Raw genomic sequence first — 19,673 nt, 5'->3', positions numbered from 1 at the left:
CTGTACAGGGTCACTACGGGTGGGAACCAACTCGACGGCACTTAATAACAACAAGCATAAAGAAAAACTATACTTACGCTATGTAAAAATTAAAAAGAGTAAACTGGATGATGGAGGATGGGGACAGTGGCACAGAACTGTTAATCCATCACTCCTACCTTGAGTCTGAAGGTTTATAAGACTTAGGGAGGCGGAGATAATGGCATTAAAGACACAGCCCTAGAGACAGAAGATTACAAATTATGCCTCGAGAAAGAAGAAATGAAGTCTCTCCAGGAGGAGTAAAATGTACTGAATGCAAGAAGGAAGAGGCTAGAGGGATAACTGGAAGGAAGTGTTAGGGACTGGAATGGAGCTGGAGATGTGAAGAGATTGAGGCAAACAGCTGCCTTAATTTCAATGACCACTAGAGGGAGGTGAACATCGACTGAGCTCAGAGTCCTCTCAATGCACTGCAGTCGCTTACTTTCTCAAATTATATTCCATAACAATAGTTTCAAAACAATGCAGTGGAATATGTTTCAGGCATTGAAATTAAAATTGAGAATAGATATACTAAAAATTAGACACTTATGTGCATCAAAAAACTTTTAAAAAAAGGGAGCCCACAGAATGGGTAAAAATCTTGTGCAATGAAATATCAGCCAAGGGACTCATTTCTAAAATATATAGGAAACTACAACACCTCTACAAGAAAAAGACAAACAACCCAGTTAAAAACTGGACACAGGACATGAACAGACACTTCACCAAACATATGAAGAATGTTCACAATCATTAGCCATTAGAGAGATGCAAATCAAAACAACAATGAGACACCATATTTCACAGTAACAGTGAAGTTCAAAAAGTAAAAGATAATAAATGCTGGCGAGGATGTGGAGATGCCGGGACCATCCAACATTGCTGGTAGGATTGCAAACTGGTCCAACCACTACAGAAGACAGTATGGCACCGCCTCAGAAAGCTGGAAATAGAAATACCTTATGATCTAGCAATTCCTTTACTTGGTATTCACAAGAAATACGAGCTAGAAGACCAGTAGATATATGCATACCACCAATGTTCACAGCAGCACTATTCACAATAGCAAAAAGATGGAGACAGCCTAAGTGCCCATCAATGGAAGAATGGGTAAACAAACTTTGGTACATCTGCACAATGGAATATTATGCTACCTTGAAGAACAAAAAGGAAGTTGTAAGCCACCACATAACATGGATGAACCTTGAGGAGGACATTATGCTGAGTGAAATTTATCACAAAGGACAAATATTGCATAAGACCATTATTGTAAAAGCCTAAGAAAAGATACTCACACTAAAAGGGGAAAAAAGGAAAATTTCTTTGCTGCTTACTGGGGGAGGCGATGGAGGGAGTGGTAGTAGGGGATAGACACACGATAGTTTGGGTGTTGGGGGGGCAATACATAAGAAGGGGAGGTTGATGGAAAAACAAGGTAGTAGTAGGAGAACATTTAAGCAGGTTTGCATGGGCTAAATGGGACAGAGGTAATAGAGATGTATGTTCAACCTTGGAACAACAGGGCTCTGTGATATACGGATTGAGGCATAGTCTGAATGGGTAAAAGAAGGAAAATAATGTTAAGATGCTTCACTGTCTTATGAATCTTGGTTTCCCTTGTAAAATAGACAGTTGAGGGGGAGGGAAAGAAATAGCCAGAAACATTACTAGAGAAAGCTTGTAAGTCCATCTTCAGCCTATAACTGATTGGAATACCTAAAATGGGGTTAGAACTTGCCCAGTGAAAGAAGCTTGCTGTGGAGCTTTTGTAGTGTATAAGACCTTAGGTGGAATCCTGATTCCATCTAGAATCTTATGAGGAGGGAAATTTCCACCTGAAAAGACAAGCAAACCAGCCTGGAACAGCTAGAGGAACAAAAGATACTTCTTCAAAGAAAGACCAGTAGGAAAAACCAAAACAAAAATAGCAGTCTGATTGCCTACCACAAGAACAAGTAAGTTGTCCACCAGGGAGGCTTGATCAAGACAAGCAATCAAGTCCCTTCCGGGCAAACCCCCATCCAAGACTGAAACTCAAAGGGAATACATAAGCAGGCACAATCTTGCTGGTGACCACACTGGTCTACTGATGAGTGGAAGTGGAGGAAAAGCATCATGTGACCTGAGTCCGACCACGTTACATAAACTCCCGTCAACCTGGAGTATGGTGAGACCTGGTTGGCCAGCAGTATGGTGAGAACTGGGGACTCCTAAGGCCATAGACAGATATAGCCACAGAGGACTAGAGTGGAGAGTTCAGCATCCAGCTGATATGAAGTGAGGACAGATGCACAACAATGCCCAAACTTGCAGATAGTACCCATCTGACCTAGCTTCAATGGCTGGATGATCAGAACTCGACTAGAGGAAGATTTAAAAAAAATTGTTTTGATAAAGAAAACAAATGTAAATCGCTACAACTTGATGAACTTGACCTATACTTATGGGTGTAGCATAACTTAAAATCCCAACCAAGAGGGAAGGATCTTCACAACAAGAATCATTCCCATCACCTCTGTACACAGGGTTGAAAGGCAACTTAGAGATTTGTTACCTAAAACGGGATGAGAGGTGGGGGTGGGGTGGGTATAAAGGCACGAAGTGACTGGCTTACAAGTTTTCTAGAAGGAGTTTAGTTTCAAAGGTGTCGGGGGAAGGTAGAATCCCCACTAAGTGATTTTCATTGTGTCTAGATGGGGCTAGTGAATGGAGATGGGGATATGACTTATAATTCAATAGTGAGTAACTGTTATCATGACTGATTATGATTGTCACAACTGTAAAGGTAGAGGTTTTGTAGAAAAAAAAAGAGGAGTGGTTGATCTTGCAGTCCAGGAGCAGAGGACCCCGGGAACCATCAAGGGAGAAGAGCAGAAACGGAGTGTGGGACCCTATTCAGAGAAGCAGCAATGCTAGAGATGAGGATGTGGAGAGATGGAGTGGCTGGGGACTGTAGACTCATGGAGGGAGAGGGGCTGTGTGCTGGCAGCCGGGGGGCAGGCTTGTAGGGTAAGTACTTTTGTTGTTTGGATGATTGTATATCCCTGAGTGTTTTGGTGTACATCAAAAAATAAATAAATAAATAACAGGAAAAAAAAAATACAAAAACAGCAACACGAGTCAGAACAAATTTGACAGCACTGAACAACAAAATAAACAAAGATGGAGTTACTTGCAACAAACGACTACTCCTTCTAAGAACAATTAGACTAGGTTATTCTTGCAGTTGGGTTAAATACTAATATACAATTAGAATAATCTATTCCTATGTATAAGACATTGTCACCTGAACTTTTCTTGGAATCTAGCACTAGAAAATGATGATATGGTATTCTGAATTCTGATCTATTTTTAAGAAACTATCCTCTGTCCCTCATATAGGAGACTCAAAATTTTTTTCTGAAATGTATTCTGTATTCTAAAGGGGTCAAGATCCTAGAAAGAATGGAGGTATGTTAAAGATATACCAGAAACTTCAAGCTTTTCATTATATTTGCCTAAGCTGTATGTATAAGAGAATTAAAAGCTAAATAGCTAACTGTTGAAATGCAAAGTAGAATTTTTGTAGTCTTACACTGCTAAAGAGACAAAGTCAAGACAATCCAAGGAGTAGTGGCGGGAACCAACAAAATCCCAGGCTCTTAGTTTCTCATGTGGGGTTTCTACTCCATCTGAATTATAAAGAGAACACAGTCTAGAAAACTGTAACTCAGTTTTGAGTTATTTCAACCTAGTTGGGTGTCATTTCTGCATGAGTTATTTAATTTTCTGCACATCTTAGAAGCAGAGGCACTGACTGCATTTGCTTCAAACTATATTTTCATGAACAGTGAACAACCACAGATCTTCAGTATACAAGTTGTTTCTTCTTCAGTGATCTTTGGTGACTTATCTCACTAAAGGGATGTTTTATTTCAATCAAGTTATTTATACTATTCTCAGCTTATCTTTTAATATCTCAAGGGTCTCTGGTGATGTCCACTATTTCATTCCTGATATTTACATTTCATTTTGCTTTGTTTTTTTCTTGGTCAGTTCGACTAAAGTTTCATCCATTTTAATTACATTTTCAAAACAAAAACAAATTAGAATAAATATTTAAGATCATTCAAGAGAATCATACCGTCTATGCCATCACCATTGAAATCTCCAACAGCCACTGAGTAACCTAAAGAGGCAAGCAAAGGGAACACACCATCAAGACAGGGCAGTAACCTTTAGCACACTTGCTGAGTCAATTTCTTTGTTAACGCATTCATTTCTATACTTAATAAAACAGTCTTGCTTTTCTAGTTGTTGCTGTTATGCGCTGTTCCGTCGATTCTGATTCATAGCAACCCTGTATAGGATTTCTGAGGAGCAGCTGAAAGATTTGAAAGAAGTAAACTTCTTTCCTTTAAAAGAAGTTCATGAAATTCTTCCAATTATGTAATATTTTAACCTAGTGTTTATGAGTCAGGCTGCTAATTTTAAGGTCAGCAGTTCGAAACTAACAATGGTTCCACTGGAGAAAGATAAGGTTTTCTGATCCTGTAAAGATTTACAACCTTGGAAACCCTATACAGGGTCGCTATGAGTCAGAACTGACTCAATGGCACACCATTACCACCACCACCAGGGGTAACTGAGGCATATGATAAACAAAATATGAAGAAAATAATTGACTGGAATATTCAAATAGAATAGTTCTACTAGATTCCTGGTGTGGCACTGTAGGATAAGCACTGGACTTCTAACCACAGGTTGACATGTCAAACCTACCAGCTGCTCCTCAGAAATCCCATACAGGGTTGCTACGAGTCAGAATCGACTGGACAGCGCATAACAACAACTAGAAAAGCAAGACTGTTTTATTAACTATACAAATGAATGAGTACAAGAAGGTCCATTTGTAATTCATCATAAAGGAGCAGCAAATAATAACATTCTCTCAATCAGTAAAGTACTATTTCTACAGTGTGAGACTTGGTTTAATACATATAAGAAAAAAATAAAAAAGAGACAAAAACAAATAATAAATTCTTAAGACCAAAACTGTTTAACACAATAGCCAAAACTTCAGGAGTCAGGCTTCCTGGGTTTGCATCTCAAAACAGCAAGTTATGAGTGAATAATAAGGGCAAGTTAATTTGCTACTCTGTGCTTCAGTTTCCTCATCTGTAAAATGGGAATCCTAAGAGAATACTTTCATAGTCTTGCTATGAGGATTGAAACAGTCAACAGACAAAACCCTGAGAACAATGTCCAGAACTGAGTGATCTTATCTTAAATGTTAGCTGCCTATAACAATGATAAAAATAATCACTCATAAATTTCAAATGATTAAAATGTAACAAACTGAACACTCAATAACAAATTGCAATCGCAAGTTCATTATATTTTTTCAAATCCAAATATATTACATATAAGATATTTCTACATAAATAGCATGTATAAATACAGGACACACATACCATACCTTTGTTAAAAAAGGGGGGGGGGGGTTATATTTTGGGTTTTCTTACCTAAATAACTGTCATCAAAAACAGCTTGTGCAGTCCGAGTTGCTAACTGGTTAGTATACTTGATGCTATAAACTTTGGGGTCATATTTAGATACGATTTCTGCCACTTGATCCGAAATGAGCTGACCTGGAAAGATACAGTTGTATGTAAATTATAACCTTCTAATAGAAACTTGGTTATGCAGAGAATGAGTGGCAGCACATGAAAGGAAACAAGGGCATTATATATTAATATTCCTAATGATTAACCTTAAATAACTCTCCCTTTTAACGTAAAATCTCTAACTTGATATGTGGGAGAACAGTGGCTTTGTAAGATAAGCAGTGGACTGAGAACCCCAAGGCCAGCAATACAAACCCAGTAGCTGCTCCACAGGAAGACAATGAGGCTTTCTACTCCCACAAAATGAATCGTTGCTTGTTGCTGTTAAATGCCCTCAAGTCAGTTCCAACTCATAGTTAGCCTGTATAGCATTTCCAAGGAGTGGCTGGGAGGTCTGAACCACAGACCTTGCAATTCAAACTGACCTTGTGGTCCTGTGCTTATCCTAGTGCCACACTAGGAGCCCTGGAAGCCCTAAGCTGGGGCACTTAACAAAAACATAATTTACTTTTGCTTATAAGTTTTCTATTTAGACAGTACTTAACATTGTTGTTATTGTTGCTAAGTACCATGGAGTCAGTTCCGACTCATAGTGACCCTGAACAGGGTTTCCGAGGCTGCAAATCTTTATGGTAGCAGAAAGCCTCATCTTTCTTCCGCTGAACAGCTGATAGTTTTGAACAGCCGACCTTGAGGTTAACAGTCAGATTTTTAACCACTATGTTACCAGAGCTCCTTACTTAAAATTAGTCTCTGCATAAAAAGCAGATATTTGAGGATTACAAGATTTGTTTAATTCACTAAAAACCAATGTTATATAAATGGAATAATAAAATCAAGGGCAATTTCCGAACCTACTCTGTTAAAACATGAAAAAATATCTGCTGAAACAATTAACTAATATTATCTTATAATCAAAACAACTGATTCAATTGATTTTCTTAAACTAATTATTTGGACATCTTTATGAAGAGGTCTGCATGGGCAAATTCACTAGTCTTTACAACTTAAATTATTAGATGGACAAGAAATAGATATGAGTCCACAAAAATCAGATTTTTCTTTCTCCAGCTTTTCCCTCTCCCCACAAAAAGCTAGGTTTATTTATCAAATGTCAAGTCTACAACAATGCAAAAATAATCTACTTCTGCTGTTTTAGGAAGAAATTCATAGTAGCTACAGTTTTCAGTCCTGTTCCAATTTATCCATTCTTATAGGGTGAGTTTATAGAGCAGAAACAGAGTTCTGGTAGCATAGTGGTTATGAGTCAGGCTGCTAACCTTGAGGTCAGCAGTTCGAAACTAACAGCCGTTCCATAAGAAAAAGATGAGGCTTTCTGCTCCTGTAGCAAGAGTTACAACCTCAGAAACCCTATACAGGGTCGCATGAGTCAGAACCAACTCCACAGCACACCACCACCACTATAGGGCAGAAACATTCTCTGGCTGGTTCACTGCTTTGTCCTCTGTGCCTAAAATATATAAGAAGCCAGAAAATATTTCTTGAATCAAAGAACACAGGAAAAATCATCATCTCTTTTGGATAGAAAAACAGTATCAACATAATTTTCTCTATTTTTCCAGGGGCAATTCTCAGATCTATGAAAAAATTCAGTGTAGCATATTTATCCAGATTGAAACCTCCTGATTTTAATCTCAATAAAATAGTCTCTGCCCATTCACTGAGGCCTCCTTTGTTATACATGATGATCACTTGGGATAAAAGTCCAATGAACATGTTTATAATACAGAGGTATACACACTGACTTTGTGTAATAATCAAGGTGTTAACAGAAGAAATCATTTAAACAAGTTCACAGCTGTGTTTCTTTAAAAGGCAGAGTTAGCCAGCAGCTCCTGACTGAGAATCCCTGTCCGAATATTTTGGTTCCCAGATGTGCACATCAGATACTTCCCTCCCCTCCATACAACGGCACACCCAGCAGTGAAGAAGAAATACAAATGCCTATTTCGTTGCAAAATGTTCATATTACCTCCTCCCTCGTATGCATTTTAGAATGCCTGGTTTTTGTTTTCATTCTAAAACAATAAACTTCAATTTTGCCTACATCTTTTCATTTACCAGTACCTAGAGTGCTTCTTGGAGGCCAAGATGGCCAAACTTCATCTCTCATACTTCGGACATACTGTGAGGAGGGACCAGTCTCTGGAGAAGGATATCATGTTTGGTAAGGTGGAGGCTCAGAGAAAAAGAGGAAGACCCCCAACGAGATGGATTAGCCAAGTGGCAGCATCGATGGACTCAAGAGTGGCAACAATAGTGAGGTTGGCCCAGGATCGGGCAGTGTTTCGTTCTGCTGTGCATAAGGTCGCTATGAGTTGGTACCGGCTCGATGGCACCTAACAACAACAACAAAAACAATACAATTCATGGTGTGGTGCTGTGGGTTAATGCGCCAGACTGCAAAGCCATCTGAACTTCATGGTCAGTGGTTCAAGCTCATCAGCTGCTCCTCGGAAACCCTATACAGAGTCGCTATGGGTTGGAATTGACTCAATGGCACTTCACAACAACAATACAATTCATAGAAATGTGAACTTTTCCATTTCAGTTAGTATGTATCATATACTGATATGTCTTTGTCTGATTTTTCTCTTTTCTTCATTTCCTGTTTACTCTTCCCTTTCAACTTTTCACCTATATCCATCTGTCATTCTTTCACATTTGTCTTCTCCCCTACTTTCTTTCCTTTGGCAATTCTCTTTGTGTAACTTCTCTTTCTATAAAGCAAAAGCAAGCCAAGTCTCCATACAAAGATACACGTAAGGGAATCGTAGTGTAGAATACAGAAGTAAACTTCAGATTTAGAAAGTAATCACAAATCAATATAGTCATCTATTTTCCAACATTCTAAATACTGACAGTACTTTAAATACCAATAATGCTAATAGAGTTCTCAACTTGTCGTCAGTACTTTTGGACAGAAATGACATCAAAATAATAACTAAATAAATAACTGTATATCTCTAACAATAAATGAAAGAGAAATGAGCAAACAAGACAGGCTTAGTTACTTATTTTAGTTATTAGCAAATTATAATGAGTCATAAACTTATTTAAATGGTAGTAATCAGGCCTGCCACAATAACTGAAAAAGTAGTGTTTTATCTTCATGTAAATGACAACTTAAAAACATTTTAAAAACACTTATATTCTTCTTAAAGAAAAAGTCCCAAACATTTAAAGAGTATCACTGGTGTCAGGAAATTGTAAGAAAATAACCATTTAAAATTTACAGGAGCTCTGGTAGCGCAGTGGTTATGAATCAGACTGCGAACCTTAAGGTCAGCAGTTCGAAATTACCAGGTGCTCTGTGGGAGAAAGATGAGGCTTTCTGCTCCCGTAAAGATTTACAGCCTCGGAAACCCTGGACAGGGTCCCTATGGGTCAGAACTGACTCAATGGCACTCAACAACAACCATCTATATATTCTAAACAGTAACTTCAAAATACTTTAAAAACCATGAGCTTTCAGAATTCCAAAATTTGTCTATTAGGAATTATTTCCATATACTTTCAGTGGTTTCATCATGGACTCTATAAAGTACAGAAAATGGAAAAGAAGTTACATGCAAGGAAATGAGAGACTGAACTATAAAGTGAACAATTTTTTCAGTTATTTTATAAATTTACTTTTAAATTTTTGTTTATTTTACAAAGAAACACACACACATGAGATACTATATTCCATTTTTTAAAAATATTGTGTAATGGATAGGATTTATATACGAGAAATTCCAGGAATATGAACAATTTTCATTTTCTAAGTCTGTCTTTAAGTTAAATGTTTACGTAAGTCAAAAGAGTTAGGTTTAATGTCAGCTGTGTATCTTTCTATGCATAAAAAAGATGAAAGAAACGCTTCCAGATATCTAAAACATCTTTAACATAATAATATAGTATTAATTATAACAATGTTTTCATACAAGTCACAAAGAAGCACCAATGTTTTATTATGGACCGACTGTGTGTACCTCAAAACTTTAATATAATAGGTTTTATGGGGTGAGTTCATAATTATGGGTTGTACACATAAGTCTACCGTTCATAATCAGGGTACTGTCTATACTTAAATTGCATCTGAAAATAAATAATAATTGTACAGTCTCACCAGGCACATAGTAAATGAGGTGAGTCAGTCACAGTAATTAAAAAAAAACCACATCAAAAACATTAACCTACCTTGCCAATAAAAGCTACCAGGACCTCCAAGAAGTACTCTGTCAGCCTACATTGAATTAAACAACAAAAAGATGCTTATTTTAAAACAGTGAGGTTAGTGGTTTTCACCTTTTCTAAAACACAATAAAATCAAAAAGTAAAGTTAAAATACATTTTCTTATGGGCAAATTGGACATTGGCTACCCAAAATGGGGGGAGGGATACAAAGGTAAGAAGTGACTGGTTTACAAGCTTTCACGAGGGAACCTAGATCCAGAGGGCATGGAGGAAGGTAGAGTCTCCAGTGAGTGGTATCCAACCTGTCCCGCAAGGGCTGATGAAACGAAATCAGATGGGTCTCTTGTGATGCAGTGGTGAGTAATTGTTATCAGGACTGATTGAGAGGGTTGGAAATCTAAAGATGGACATTTTGTAACAAAGAGGGGAGTGATTAATTTATCAGTCTAGGTGCGGAGGACCCTGGGACCATCAATGGAGAAGAGCGAAGAGTGGAATCCTACCCAGAGAGGCAGTGAGACCTGGGATGGAGGCAGAGAAGGCAATGTCAAGAGATGGTGGGGCTGGGGGCTCGAGATCAGGAGATGGAAAGGGGCTGAGGACTGTGGTGGGAGGGGGGTACAGGTTTACAGGGTACACCCCTTGGTTGGGTGAGGATGCATGGACAGGATGATAACTATTCCAACAAAATGATGGATGATGGAATGAATGTAAAGCTGATGTTCCCCCATGTAGATTATCACACAATTCACAATAAAACATTAAAAAAAAAATACATTTTCTTAATATGTGAAAAACATCTGTATACAGAGAGATACAGCTATATATCATCAAGGGGACTTCAAAAAATTAGTGAAAATATGGAGTTAAAAGATAATGGAATTTTTCCATAAACTTTCTGAAACTGTGTCATATATAAGCTCTATGCATTTCAGATGCTTTGTACAGTCGATATAAAGTATTATTATCAAGTTTGCTGGGTTAGAAGAAGAAGGAGAAGCAAAAAAGAACATTCCTTAATTTTATCACATTAGACTTGTGACTATATAGGGAATTTTTTCCTGAAATAATCATAGAGGATTTTTTTTTTTGTCTTTGATTGTTGTTGTTGTTAAGTGCCATTGAGTCAATCCTGACCCATAGCGACCCTGTATAGGGTTTCCGAGGAGCGGCCGGTGAGCTTGAACCACCGACCTTGCAGTTCAAACAGCTTTGCAGTCTGGTGCATTAACCCACAGCGCCACACCAGGACTCCTTTCTTTTATTAGTAAAGGGAAATTTATTCTAGTATCTGATTGCTTTAAACAGGAATGAACTGATAGCGTAAGTTTTTCAGAGTATACTGTATATACACATTATACTTGGCTAGCATTTCTTACAATTGTAGCAAGCTAGTACAAGGTATTTAGTTTTTAAGCATAGTGGTTTAACCGTTTCTTATTCTTAGAAGATATACATATATTTTTAACCTCCAAATGAACATACATCCATTTTCAAGCAGCAAACAATTACCCATGCCAATGTAAAAGATATTCCTAAGTTGTCTTAAAATGACACATTAATGAAATCTTAAAATGACATCTTTTTTAATGGGTTTAAGAAAGTGAACAGTTACTTTAGCAATGACTTCATGGTATGAGAAAAGTATGAGAATAGTCTTGAGATTATAGTGTATTGGCATGGGTGTAGAAAACATGACATGTCGTTTAAAAATATAAACTCTATTTTAAGTTCTAGAGTGCATCTTTTAGTCTAATGATTATCAATATACTTTGTCTTTAGCTCTGATTTTATTAATTGTTAGAATTATGAGCAATATAATATCAAACTGAATGAATTAAATACCAGTGACCCAGCCCTGGGAGTTACTATAATTATCAATCTAGGAAAAAACAAAAATGAAATATGAGCTTTTTTAAAAAAGGAAAAAATTGTTTTATTATTTTCTTTTTGGTATCATAGGATTATAGTTTCTATTGTTTTCATTAATTTAAGATACTCTTCTACCCTTATATTTTCTAAGAAAGCTTTGTGCTAAGGAGATCGATTTTTTAAACAATCAATATATTTTTTTATAGTAGTCTTTTCTCAATTCAACAGAAACTACTAAAAATGTCCATATACACACCTATGAAAAATTACAAAGAAAAGTAAGAGTATTTGCTTTTGAAAGTATAAAAAAAATTCTTATTTTAGAAAAGAAAAAAATTCTGAAAAGCAAATTATTATAGTTAAAAATACATTGAGCCTCGCATTTAAGATTTCTTACAATTAGTAAATAGCTTCAGTATCATTTGGTGCCTGTAGGCCCATAAAAGAAGGCTATAATTCATGTTTCTCAGCTTTTATGTAGTGAAATCTAATTTGGTAATAGAGCACTCATTGAAAATTCTCTGAGAAAACAATTTGAGTTCAAAATGCAAAACTTCAATGTTCTACAAATTAATAGTTACCTATCAATTACAGAGATTTTCTACTTATTTTCATTTCCATTCTGATTTCTCCTTATTTCAAATAAACAATATCTGCTAGGAAGCGAGGGACTTATATAAGGCAAAGAATAGTAATTTACATGTTATTGTTGCTGTTATGTTCCATCCAGTCGGTTCTGACTCATAGCAACCCTGTATAGGGTTTCTGAGGAATGGCTGTTGAGTTTGAACCACTGATCTGCTAGTAAAAACCAACCTTAAAGTGGAGTGCTTATCTTACAGTGCCGCACCAGGACTCCAATTCATTTACATGAGTCACCTTTATTAGCTGTTTTCATAAAATAGGCAATGATTTTACAGAAACTGAAAGACTGTACAATACATTTTGAATCATGGTTTGAACAACAAGCAGATATTAATCTCATTTGGTCTTAAATGATAACTTACTTTAGTAAAATCAATGCTGAATCCTCCTTGACAAAATCCCTGTCCATCAGCATCAATATTTTCTAAAATAAAAAGATTGAAAATATACACAAACTCAAAAATAAGTAACACAAAACAAAACATCAGAAAATTTGGTACACCATAGTCACAAGTTAGCATACTAATTTCTGAGAATGCTCATTCACTCCAGCGCTCAACTAGTTATTGTCACATTTAATAAAGTCAATATGCTTCTTTTTTATTATCATTGTGCCATCAAGTCAATTTTGATTCATAGCAAACCTGTATAGGGTTTCCGAGGAGGGGATGGTGGGTTTGAACTACAAATACTTGCAGTTAGCAGTCCAATCATTTTCCTATAGCACCACACCAGTATGCATGTTTATCAGCACCATTTTCTAAGATATGGTAACAGAGCAAGATTTATGTACATGCACTGGAACCAGAGGATAGAAAGATCACCAAAGAGGCTGAGTCCCAAGCATGTTTTTCTTAAACTACAATCAACTGCAAAATTTTATTTTATAGAACTCTTACACACACACACACACACACACACACAATATGTATATGTGCATAATTTTCTTTTTAAACAGTTGCTGAGTTACTTTCAATTAATGGCACTCTTATGTGAGTCAGAGTAGAACTCAATTCTAGAGGCTTTCCAGTGGCTGCAATTTTACAAATTTATCAGCAGACCTTTCTTTCAGGTTCAGTTTGAACCACAAGGCTGGCAGTTTAAACTCACCATCCTCTCCTCAGAAACTCTACACAGGTCGCTATGAGTTAGAACCAACTCGATAGCAGTTAACAACAACAGATATACATGCATTTAAAAATATTATACACCCAACAAAGAAAAACTATTTTAAAAAAGCAGTTCAGAACTTCAAGAAATAAAGAAACCCTAAATGAATGTTTGGCAAAGATGAAAATACGAAATTGCCCTTTGAACACATTAGTTGTTGCTTGCCATCAAGTAAATTCCGACTCACAGGAACCTTTAGGCCTGTGAGAAGAGCCCCATGGGGATTCCCAGTAGTCATTCTTTGGAGTGCCATGTAGATTGCCAGGTCTTTGCTCCCAAGGAGCAGCTGTTAGGTTCAGTCAGCAGCCAAGCAGTTATCAATTATGCCACCAGGGCTCGTTCAGCATGTGTAGCACTGAGGTCTAATTAAATTGGCCATCTTCAAACACAATACTTTCAAGTATTTTCCAATTGATAATAGACTCAATAGCTTTGCTCTTTGTAGTTACCTCCTCTTTTTTTCTAGTTCTCTCAAAAGACTTATTATATATATAGTTGTTGCTGCTACTCAGTACTGTCAAGCAGTTTTGATTCACAATAGCCCTATGTACAACAGAACAAAACAAGGCCTGGTCCCGGGCCATATGAATTATTAGCATTATGAATGTTAGCCATTAATGGAAACTCATTTTAATCATGAGTAATATTATATACCTATAAGAAGAAGCAAGTGAAAGATTCTACTCTTGTTTTATTTTGAGGACAAGGAACAATAAAAAACATTCTCCTTAGTTATCAAAGAATTCTTGTAGCCAATATCATAAAAAATAAATTAAAAGCTATTTTATATTTTTGCTGTATTTGCCACCCAGATACAGGAACTAAAAATATCTACTTTCAGTCAGAAGGTGGGCAGGCTTCCAAGAATTTATGTTAAATAATCCCATCAAAAACTTTAAACCCTTTTGAAAAACTTGGTAACTGCCCAAGATTACACATTTAATATCCAAACTTAGAATATGCTTTAGAAAATAGCCTTAAGAGTGTAATTCAACCCCAATGTAAATTTTTCTAGCCAACAGGGAGTGGGAAAATGTGGGGCTGGGGTTTCCAAAGACTAGTGAATCATATTAAGGAATTCTTGTTCTGACCTCAAGTCAACCATTTATTTCCTTTATTCAAGTTGCATCTGGGGAACTATTTCAGACTGTTTATAAAGACATTCTTTTTTGATTATCATACTATACAATTATCTGCTTTACTTGGTTTCCCAGAATGTTCAGCTAAAAAAAACCTATCCTTTAATATGCTTTTAACATTCATTAATACATATGTATTTTGAATGTTTATTTTAATTTAGAGAATTTTATGTTGAAAATTGCCTATTTTAGTGAAGGCTTTGGTGTTTATTTGCTACTGACCAGTTTTTCATCCTATAGTGTCACACAAAAGCGAATGATTTTTAAGTCCTTACTGTGAGTCAAATACTGGGCTAAGCATTTTACGAGGCATTATCTTTTTAAATCTTTAGAGCAATTCTATAAGAGATACTATTATGATTCACAATTTTCAGATGAGGAAACTATGTCTTAGGGAAATTAAATAACTTGACTATGGTCAAGCAGCTAGTAAATAAGAAAGTGTGGACTTGAATCCAGGCCTGCTAACACCAGCACTATAATATATCTATTAGTTGTGGAGTCAGTTCTGACTAATAGCGACCCAGTATCTGGGTCCCAAGGAGCAGCTGGTGGATTTGAACCACCAAACTTGTGGTTATCAGTTGAGTACTTATTCTATAGCACCACACCAGGATCCCAAATAATGAATAAGAATACGAAAATTCCAACTAGAAACCCTGAGATCTATGTACAAATAATATTATCAGAAAATAAGCAGAGAGAATAAAGGCTTAGTCTTAGAATGGAACTGAAAGAGCATTTAATTGTTAGAATTTGAAACACAGCCACTCTAGAAGAGAAATATACCTGATATACTGCGGAAAGCCAAGAATGGACGTATGAATGCGCAGTTAGGAAAGGCCAAAAGCAAACGTAATGAGGAATAATTAAAGTGCTGATAGATAGCAAAGCTCTTTGTCTAGGTTATCCACATGGTGGTGGTGGTTATGTGCCATGAAATCAATTCTGACTCATAGCGACCCTGTATAGGGTTTCTGAGGCTGTAAATCTTTACAGGAGTAGAAAGCCTCATCTTTCTCCCGCAGAACAGTTGGTGGTTTCAAACTGCTGACTTTGAGGTTAGCTGCCCGATTCGTAACCACTACACTACCAGAGCTCCTAGATCATGTTAAAAACCAAGCCACCCAGGGGGAAGATGGAGAACAGATTTTCAAATTCTCATAGACTCCAGACTTTCTGTGGTGCACTGTGGATCAGCACTGAACTGCAAATCACACGGTCAGCAGTTCAAATCTATCAGTTGTTTCAACTTGGAAACCCTACACAGGGTTGCTAAGAGTCAGAACTGACTCAACGAGACTTAAAAACAACAGTGATAAGAGGCTGGCTGTATCCATGAAACTACTGCTTTGAGAGAATCTTTTAACCTTAAACCAAAAATATTCACTTATGTCTTCTTAAAACTAGACAATAGTTTCACTTAACTAGTTAAAAAAAAAATTGTTTTGAATGTAATGCTCTTTTCATAACTATCCATATGGAATCAAATTGACAACAGCAACTCAAAAGATTAGCTGGAACCATAGGAGTCAGTGAGTTTGCACTCACAGAACAGGAACAACTCGGGGAAGAAGGCTGAGAATGGTTGCACAACTCAAAGAACACAATCATTATCACCAAATTGTACACGTAAAATTCATCAAACTGGTGTATGCGTCGTTGTGCATATTCTCAACAACAACAAAATATTTAGAAAACCAAAGAAACAGGCAAACACAAAACACAAACTACAACCATCAAAACACTGCATCAAGACAATAAAGACATCAAGAAGTTAGCAAGCAGTGTATCCATACAAAACTGGCATAATCAATCATTGGGTTGTGTAATTTACTGAAATAAGAAGAGAACACAAAACACTAAAATTGCACCTCTGATGTGTGTAGTTTAAATCAGCATTTTACTAATAGTAAACAAGGGTCATGAGTGTGTAAGTGAAACACCCAGTTAATGGCAAGTCATCAACTAAGGGAGGATAGATAGGTTTTTGAATTACCACTTTATGAGCACTTTTTCTCTGGGCAGACTGTCCCTGTAATTAGTGGCTGCTGTTAGGTGCTGTCAACTTGATTCCTACTCATAGCAACCCTATGCACAACACAACAGTAATTTAGGGCTATTAAAAAACAGTAGTTACCATGGATTCGATTCTGACACATGGCATGCTCCACAGGGAATTCATTGGCTGATTTTTTAAGAAGTAGATCACTGAGCCTTTCTTTCGAGGTACCTCTGGATGAACTGGAACCTCTCCAACCTTTAGGTTATCAGCCAAACCATTTGTTCCACCCAGAGATTCCAATTTTGGTTTATAGGTAGTTGAGTATTTCCAAAGTTGAGTCTAAAAGTGTGCACAATGATTATGGGATACTGATGCCAGGCTTTTTAGGAATAAAGACACTTTGCTGTTAGTGAGGTTGTTCTTTTGTGCTTTTTCTAAGATCTGAGGTTTCAATATTGAGATCAGGTATCAGCAAACTTTTCCTGTAAAGGCGCCAGATATTAAGTATATTAAGCTTTAGAAACCATACAATCTCTGTGGCAACTACAATGCTCTTACAATGGTGTATTTCCATTATGGACCAATAGGCCACAATTTGCTGTCCTGATCTGAGTCTGATTTATTAAGGTTTAAAATTATTTTTATAACTTCTCTGTCTAAACCAAATAAGTGAACTCATGATAAGACAGATATTTACATTAAACAACCACTGCCTTACACTTTTAAAAACATGTTTTAAAAAAATCTGGTCACTACTAAAGATGCAAAATGATGAAAACTACCACTCGACATTCAAGTGCATGTTTTCAGGTTTCCACATACCCCTGCACAACTGAAATGGTAAACACAATCTATTGTCAGCAATGAAGGGAAATGATTCGTTTGGAATAATACATACCTGGGTTCAAATCCTCATTTAATCTACCTACTCACTAGCATTAGATTTGATGAGGAAAAAAAAGTATTTCAGCTGCATGAGCCTTAGTTTCCATGTCTATCAAATGAGAATCAGGGTGGTTTTTCATTGTATACATCATACAAGCCTGGAACACAAGAGTTATCTCATTCTTCATGCTATAAACTATCTTTCTCACCATAAGAATGTATTTGTAATACAGAAATTCACAACAAATATTTAGTCCTTAAACTTCCCACACACTATCAATGACTACAATCCCAGAAACAAAACGCCAGTGTAAGAGTGGTGAAGGCATCATGCACGACAGATAAAGCTGCCAACTTTCTCTGTCCAGTGTAGGCTGTGCTTTTTGACCTGGCTTTTACTATATCCCAGAAAGCATTGTGGTTCCTGGTGGTACCGTTCTTTCAGTGTTTATTTCTGACACAAAAATGGAGTCAAGATGGTGGGCTAAAAACTATTGTTTTATGATATGAGCTGTGATTTCTCAGATGTTCAACTGCCTAGAATTTTGTAGAATGACAAGTAGACAGTTCACTTGAGCTAGTATCACAAGTCATGGGGGAAATAAAGAGAATTTAGCAGTAAGAGTATTAATGTACTTTTGTTACAAATTCTCTTAACTAAACTATTTTAGTACTGTTGTTGTTGTTGTTGTTAAGTGCCGTCGAGTCGGTTCCGACCCATAGCGACCCTGTACAGGGTTTCCGAGGGTGTAAATCTTTACGGGAGTAGAAAGCCTCATCTTTCTCCCGCGGAGCAGCTGGTAGTTTCGAACCGCTGACCTTAAGGTTCGCAGCTCGATTCGTAGCCACTACGCTACCAGAGCTCCTTAGTAGAAAATAAAAAAGAATAGCACATTCTTGTTAAGCCTTTTTAAAGTATGGGGCCTTAGGTGGAATCCTGAGCCCCACCCAGAACCTGCTGAGTTGGGATTTCCCACTTGAAAAGACATGCAGACCAAGCCAGAACTGCTGGGAGAACAGGAAAAAAAAAAAAAAAAAAGGAGAATAAACAAGATGGCGGAGAGGGTAAAAGTACAGTAAGGAGCTCCATCAGCAACAACACAGAATACTGGATCAAGCAGGCTCAGAGGATGGTGCCAGAACTCTGAACCACATATAAAGGAATATTTAGAAGGTTGGAAGGCTTACAGGTAGGAGAATTTGTAGCAGAACTAAGAAATCAATTGCTTTCTAATTCAAGACATTCAGCTGCTCCTGGAGCTGCCATCTTGGGAGAGACCAAGTGGGGAAAGGATCAGAGCAGGCACAGACGAGACGCCACACAGAACCATGGAGATGAAGGTGTGGGCTTTTTTTTGTGTGTGTGTGTGTGTACCAGTTCATTGGTCTCTTGCTGTCTGTGTACCTCCATCCTGGTGACAAAAGGGGGTGCCTGAGCGAGTGCACACACACCCCCCACCCCCCAGAGGTTTCTATTACGCATGTACACAGATCATCTTGAAATTTAAAGTGACAGTTTCCATTTAAAGTGACAGTTTCCACTTAAACTAAATGGCAGTGCAAAATGGCCACAGCTGGCCTTGAACTGTTTATCACTAGTAATAAGCCTGAACAGGGATTGTGGAGTGGGACAGGCAGACTAAAATGAAATAGGGCAAAATTTAAATCCTGAGTTATGTCACAATGACCAAGAGTGGCATCTTGAAATTTCTCAGGAAGAAGAGTGGAAAGGTAAGCTCATCTCTTGATCACATCTACCTTAAAGCAATCAGAAAGCATAAAAAATACCAAAATACACACTCATCTAAGTATTAAGGCCAAAGATAACTCCTGAATATGCCAAAAAAAAAACAGAAACAGACAACCATATCAGCGCATGTCCAGAAACAAGATAAAGAAAGAGAGGCAAATGAGCAGGAAGTAGACCTACACTCCATACTGGAACATGGGCAGGCTTTGGAAATACCTGAGCAGGAATTCAGAAAAAATGATTATAAAATGTATCAAAACACTATACAATGGAGTTAAGTAAAATAAGGAAGAAGTCAGGAAAGCGCTACAGGAACAATCAAATAAGATAGATACAGCATTGGAAACAATTCAAAACCTACAGAAAGAAGTCCAAAC

General features: G+C 37.1%; 1 protein-coding gene across 1 annotated transcript in view; it reads right to left on the bottom strand.

The window, feature by feature from the left end:
- Positions 1 to 19,673, bottom strand: part of ITGAV (integrin, alpha V) — a 159,682-nt gene that overhangs the window by 67,250 nt on the left and 72,759 nt on the right. The window contains exons 5-8 of the mRNA XM_006864065.1: positions 12,710 to 12,771; positions 9,834 to 9,879; positions 5,529 to 5,654; positions 4,148 to 4,192 (exon numbers count right to left, since the gene is read on the bottom strand). Coding sequence (XP_006864127.1) covers positions 4,148 to 4,192; positions 5,529 to 5,654; positions 9,834 to 9,879; positions 12,710 to 12,771 — 279 coding nt within the window. The remainder of the gene's footprint in view (positions 1 to 4,147; positions 4,193 to 5,528; positions 5,655 to 9,833; positions 9,880 to 12,709; positions 12,772 to 19,673) is intronic.

Source organism: Chrysochloris asiatica, unplaced genomic scaffold, assembly GCF_000296735.1.
Source record: "Chrysochloris asiatica unplaced genomic scaffold, ChrAsi1.0 scaffold00059, whole genome shotgun sequence".
Taxonomy (NCBI): Eukaryota; Metazoa; Chordata; class Mammalia; order Afrosoricida; family Chrysochloridae; genus Chrysochloris; species Chrysochloris asiatica.
Note: the sequence above shows the minus strand (reverse complement) of the source record. Positions and strands in the feature narration are given on the sequence as shown.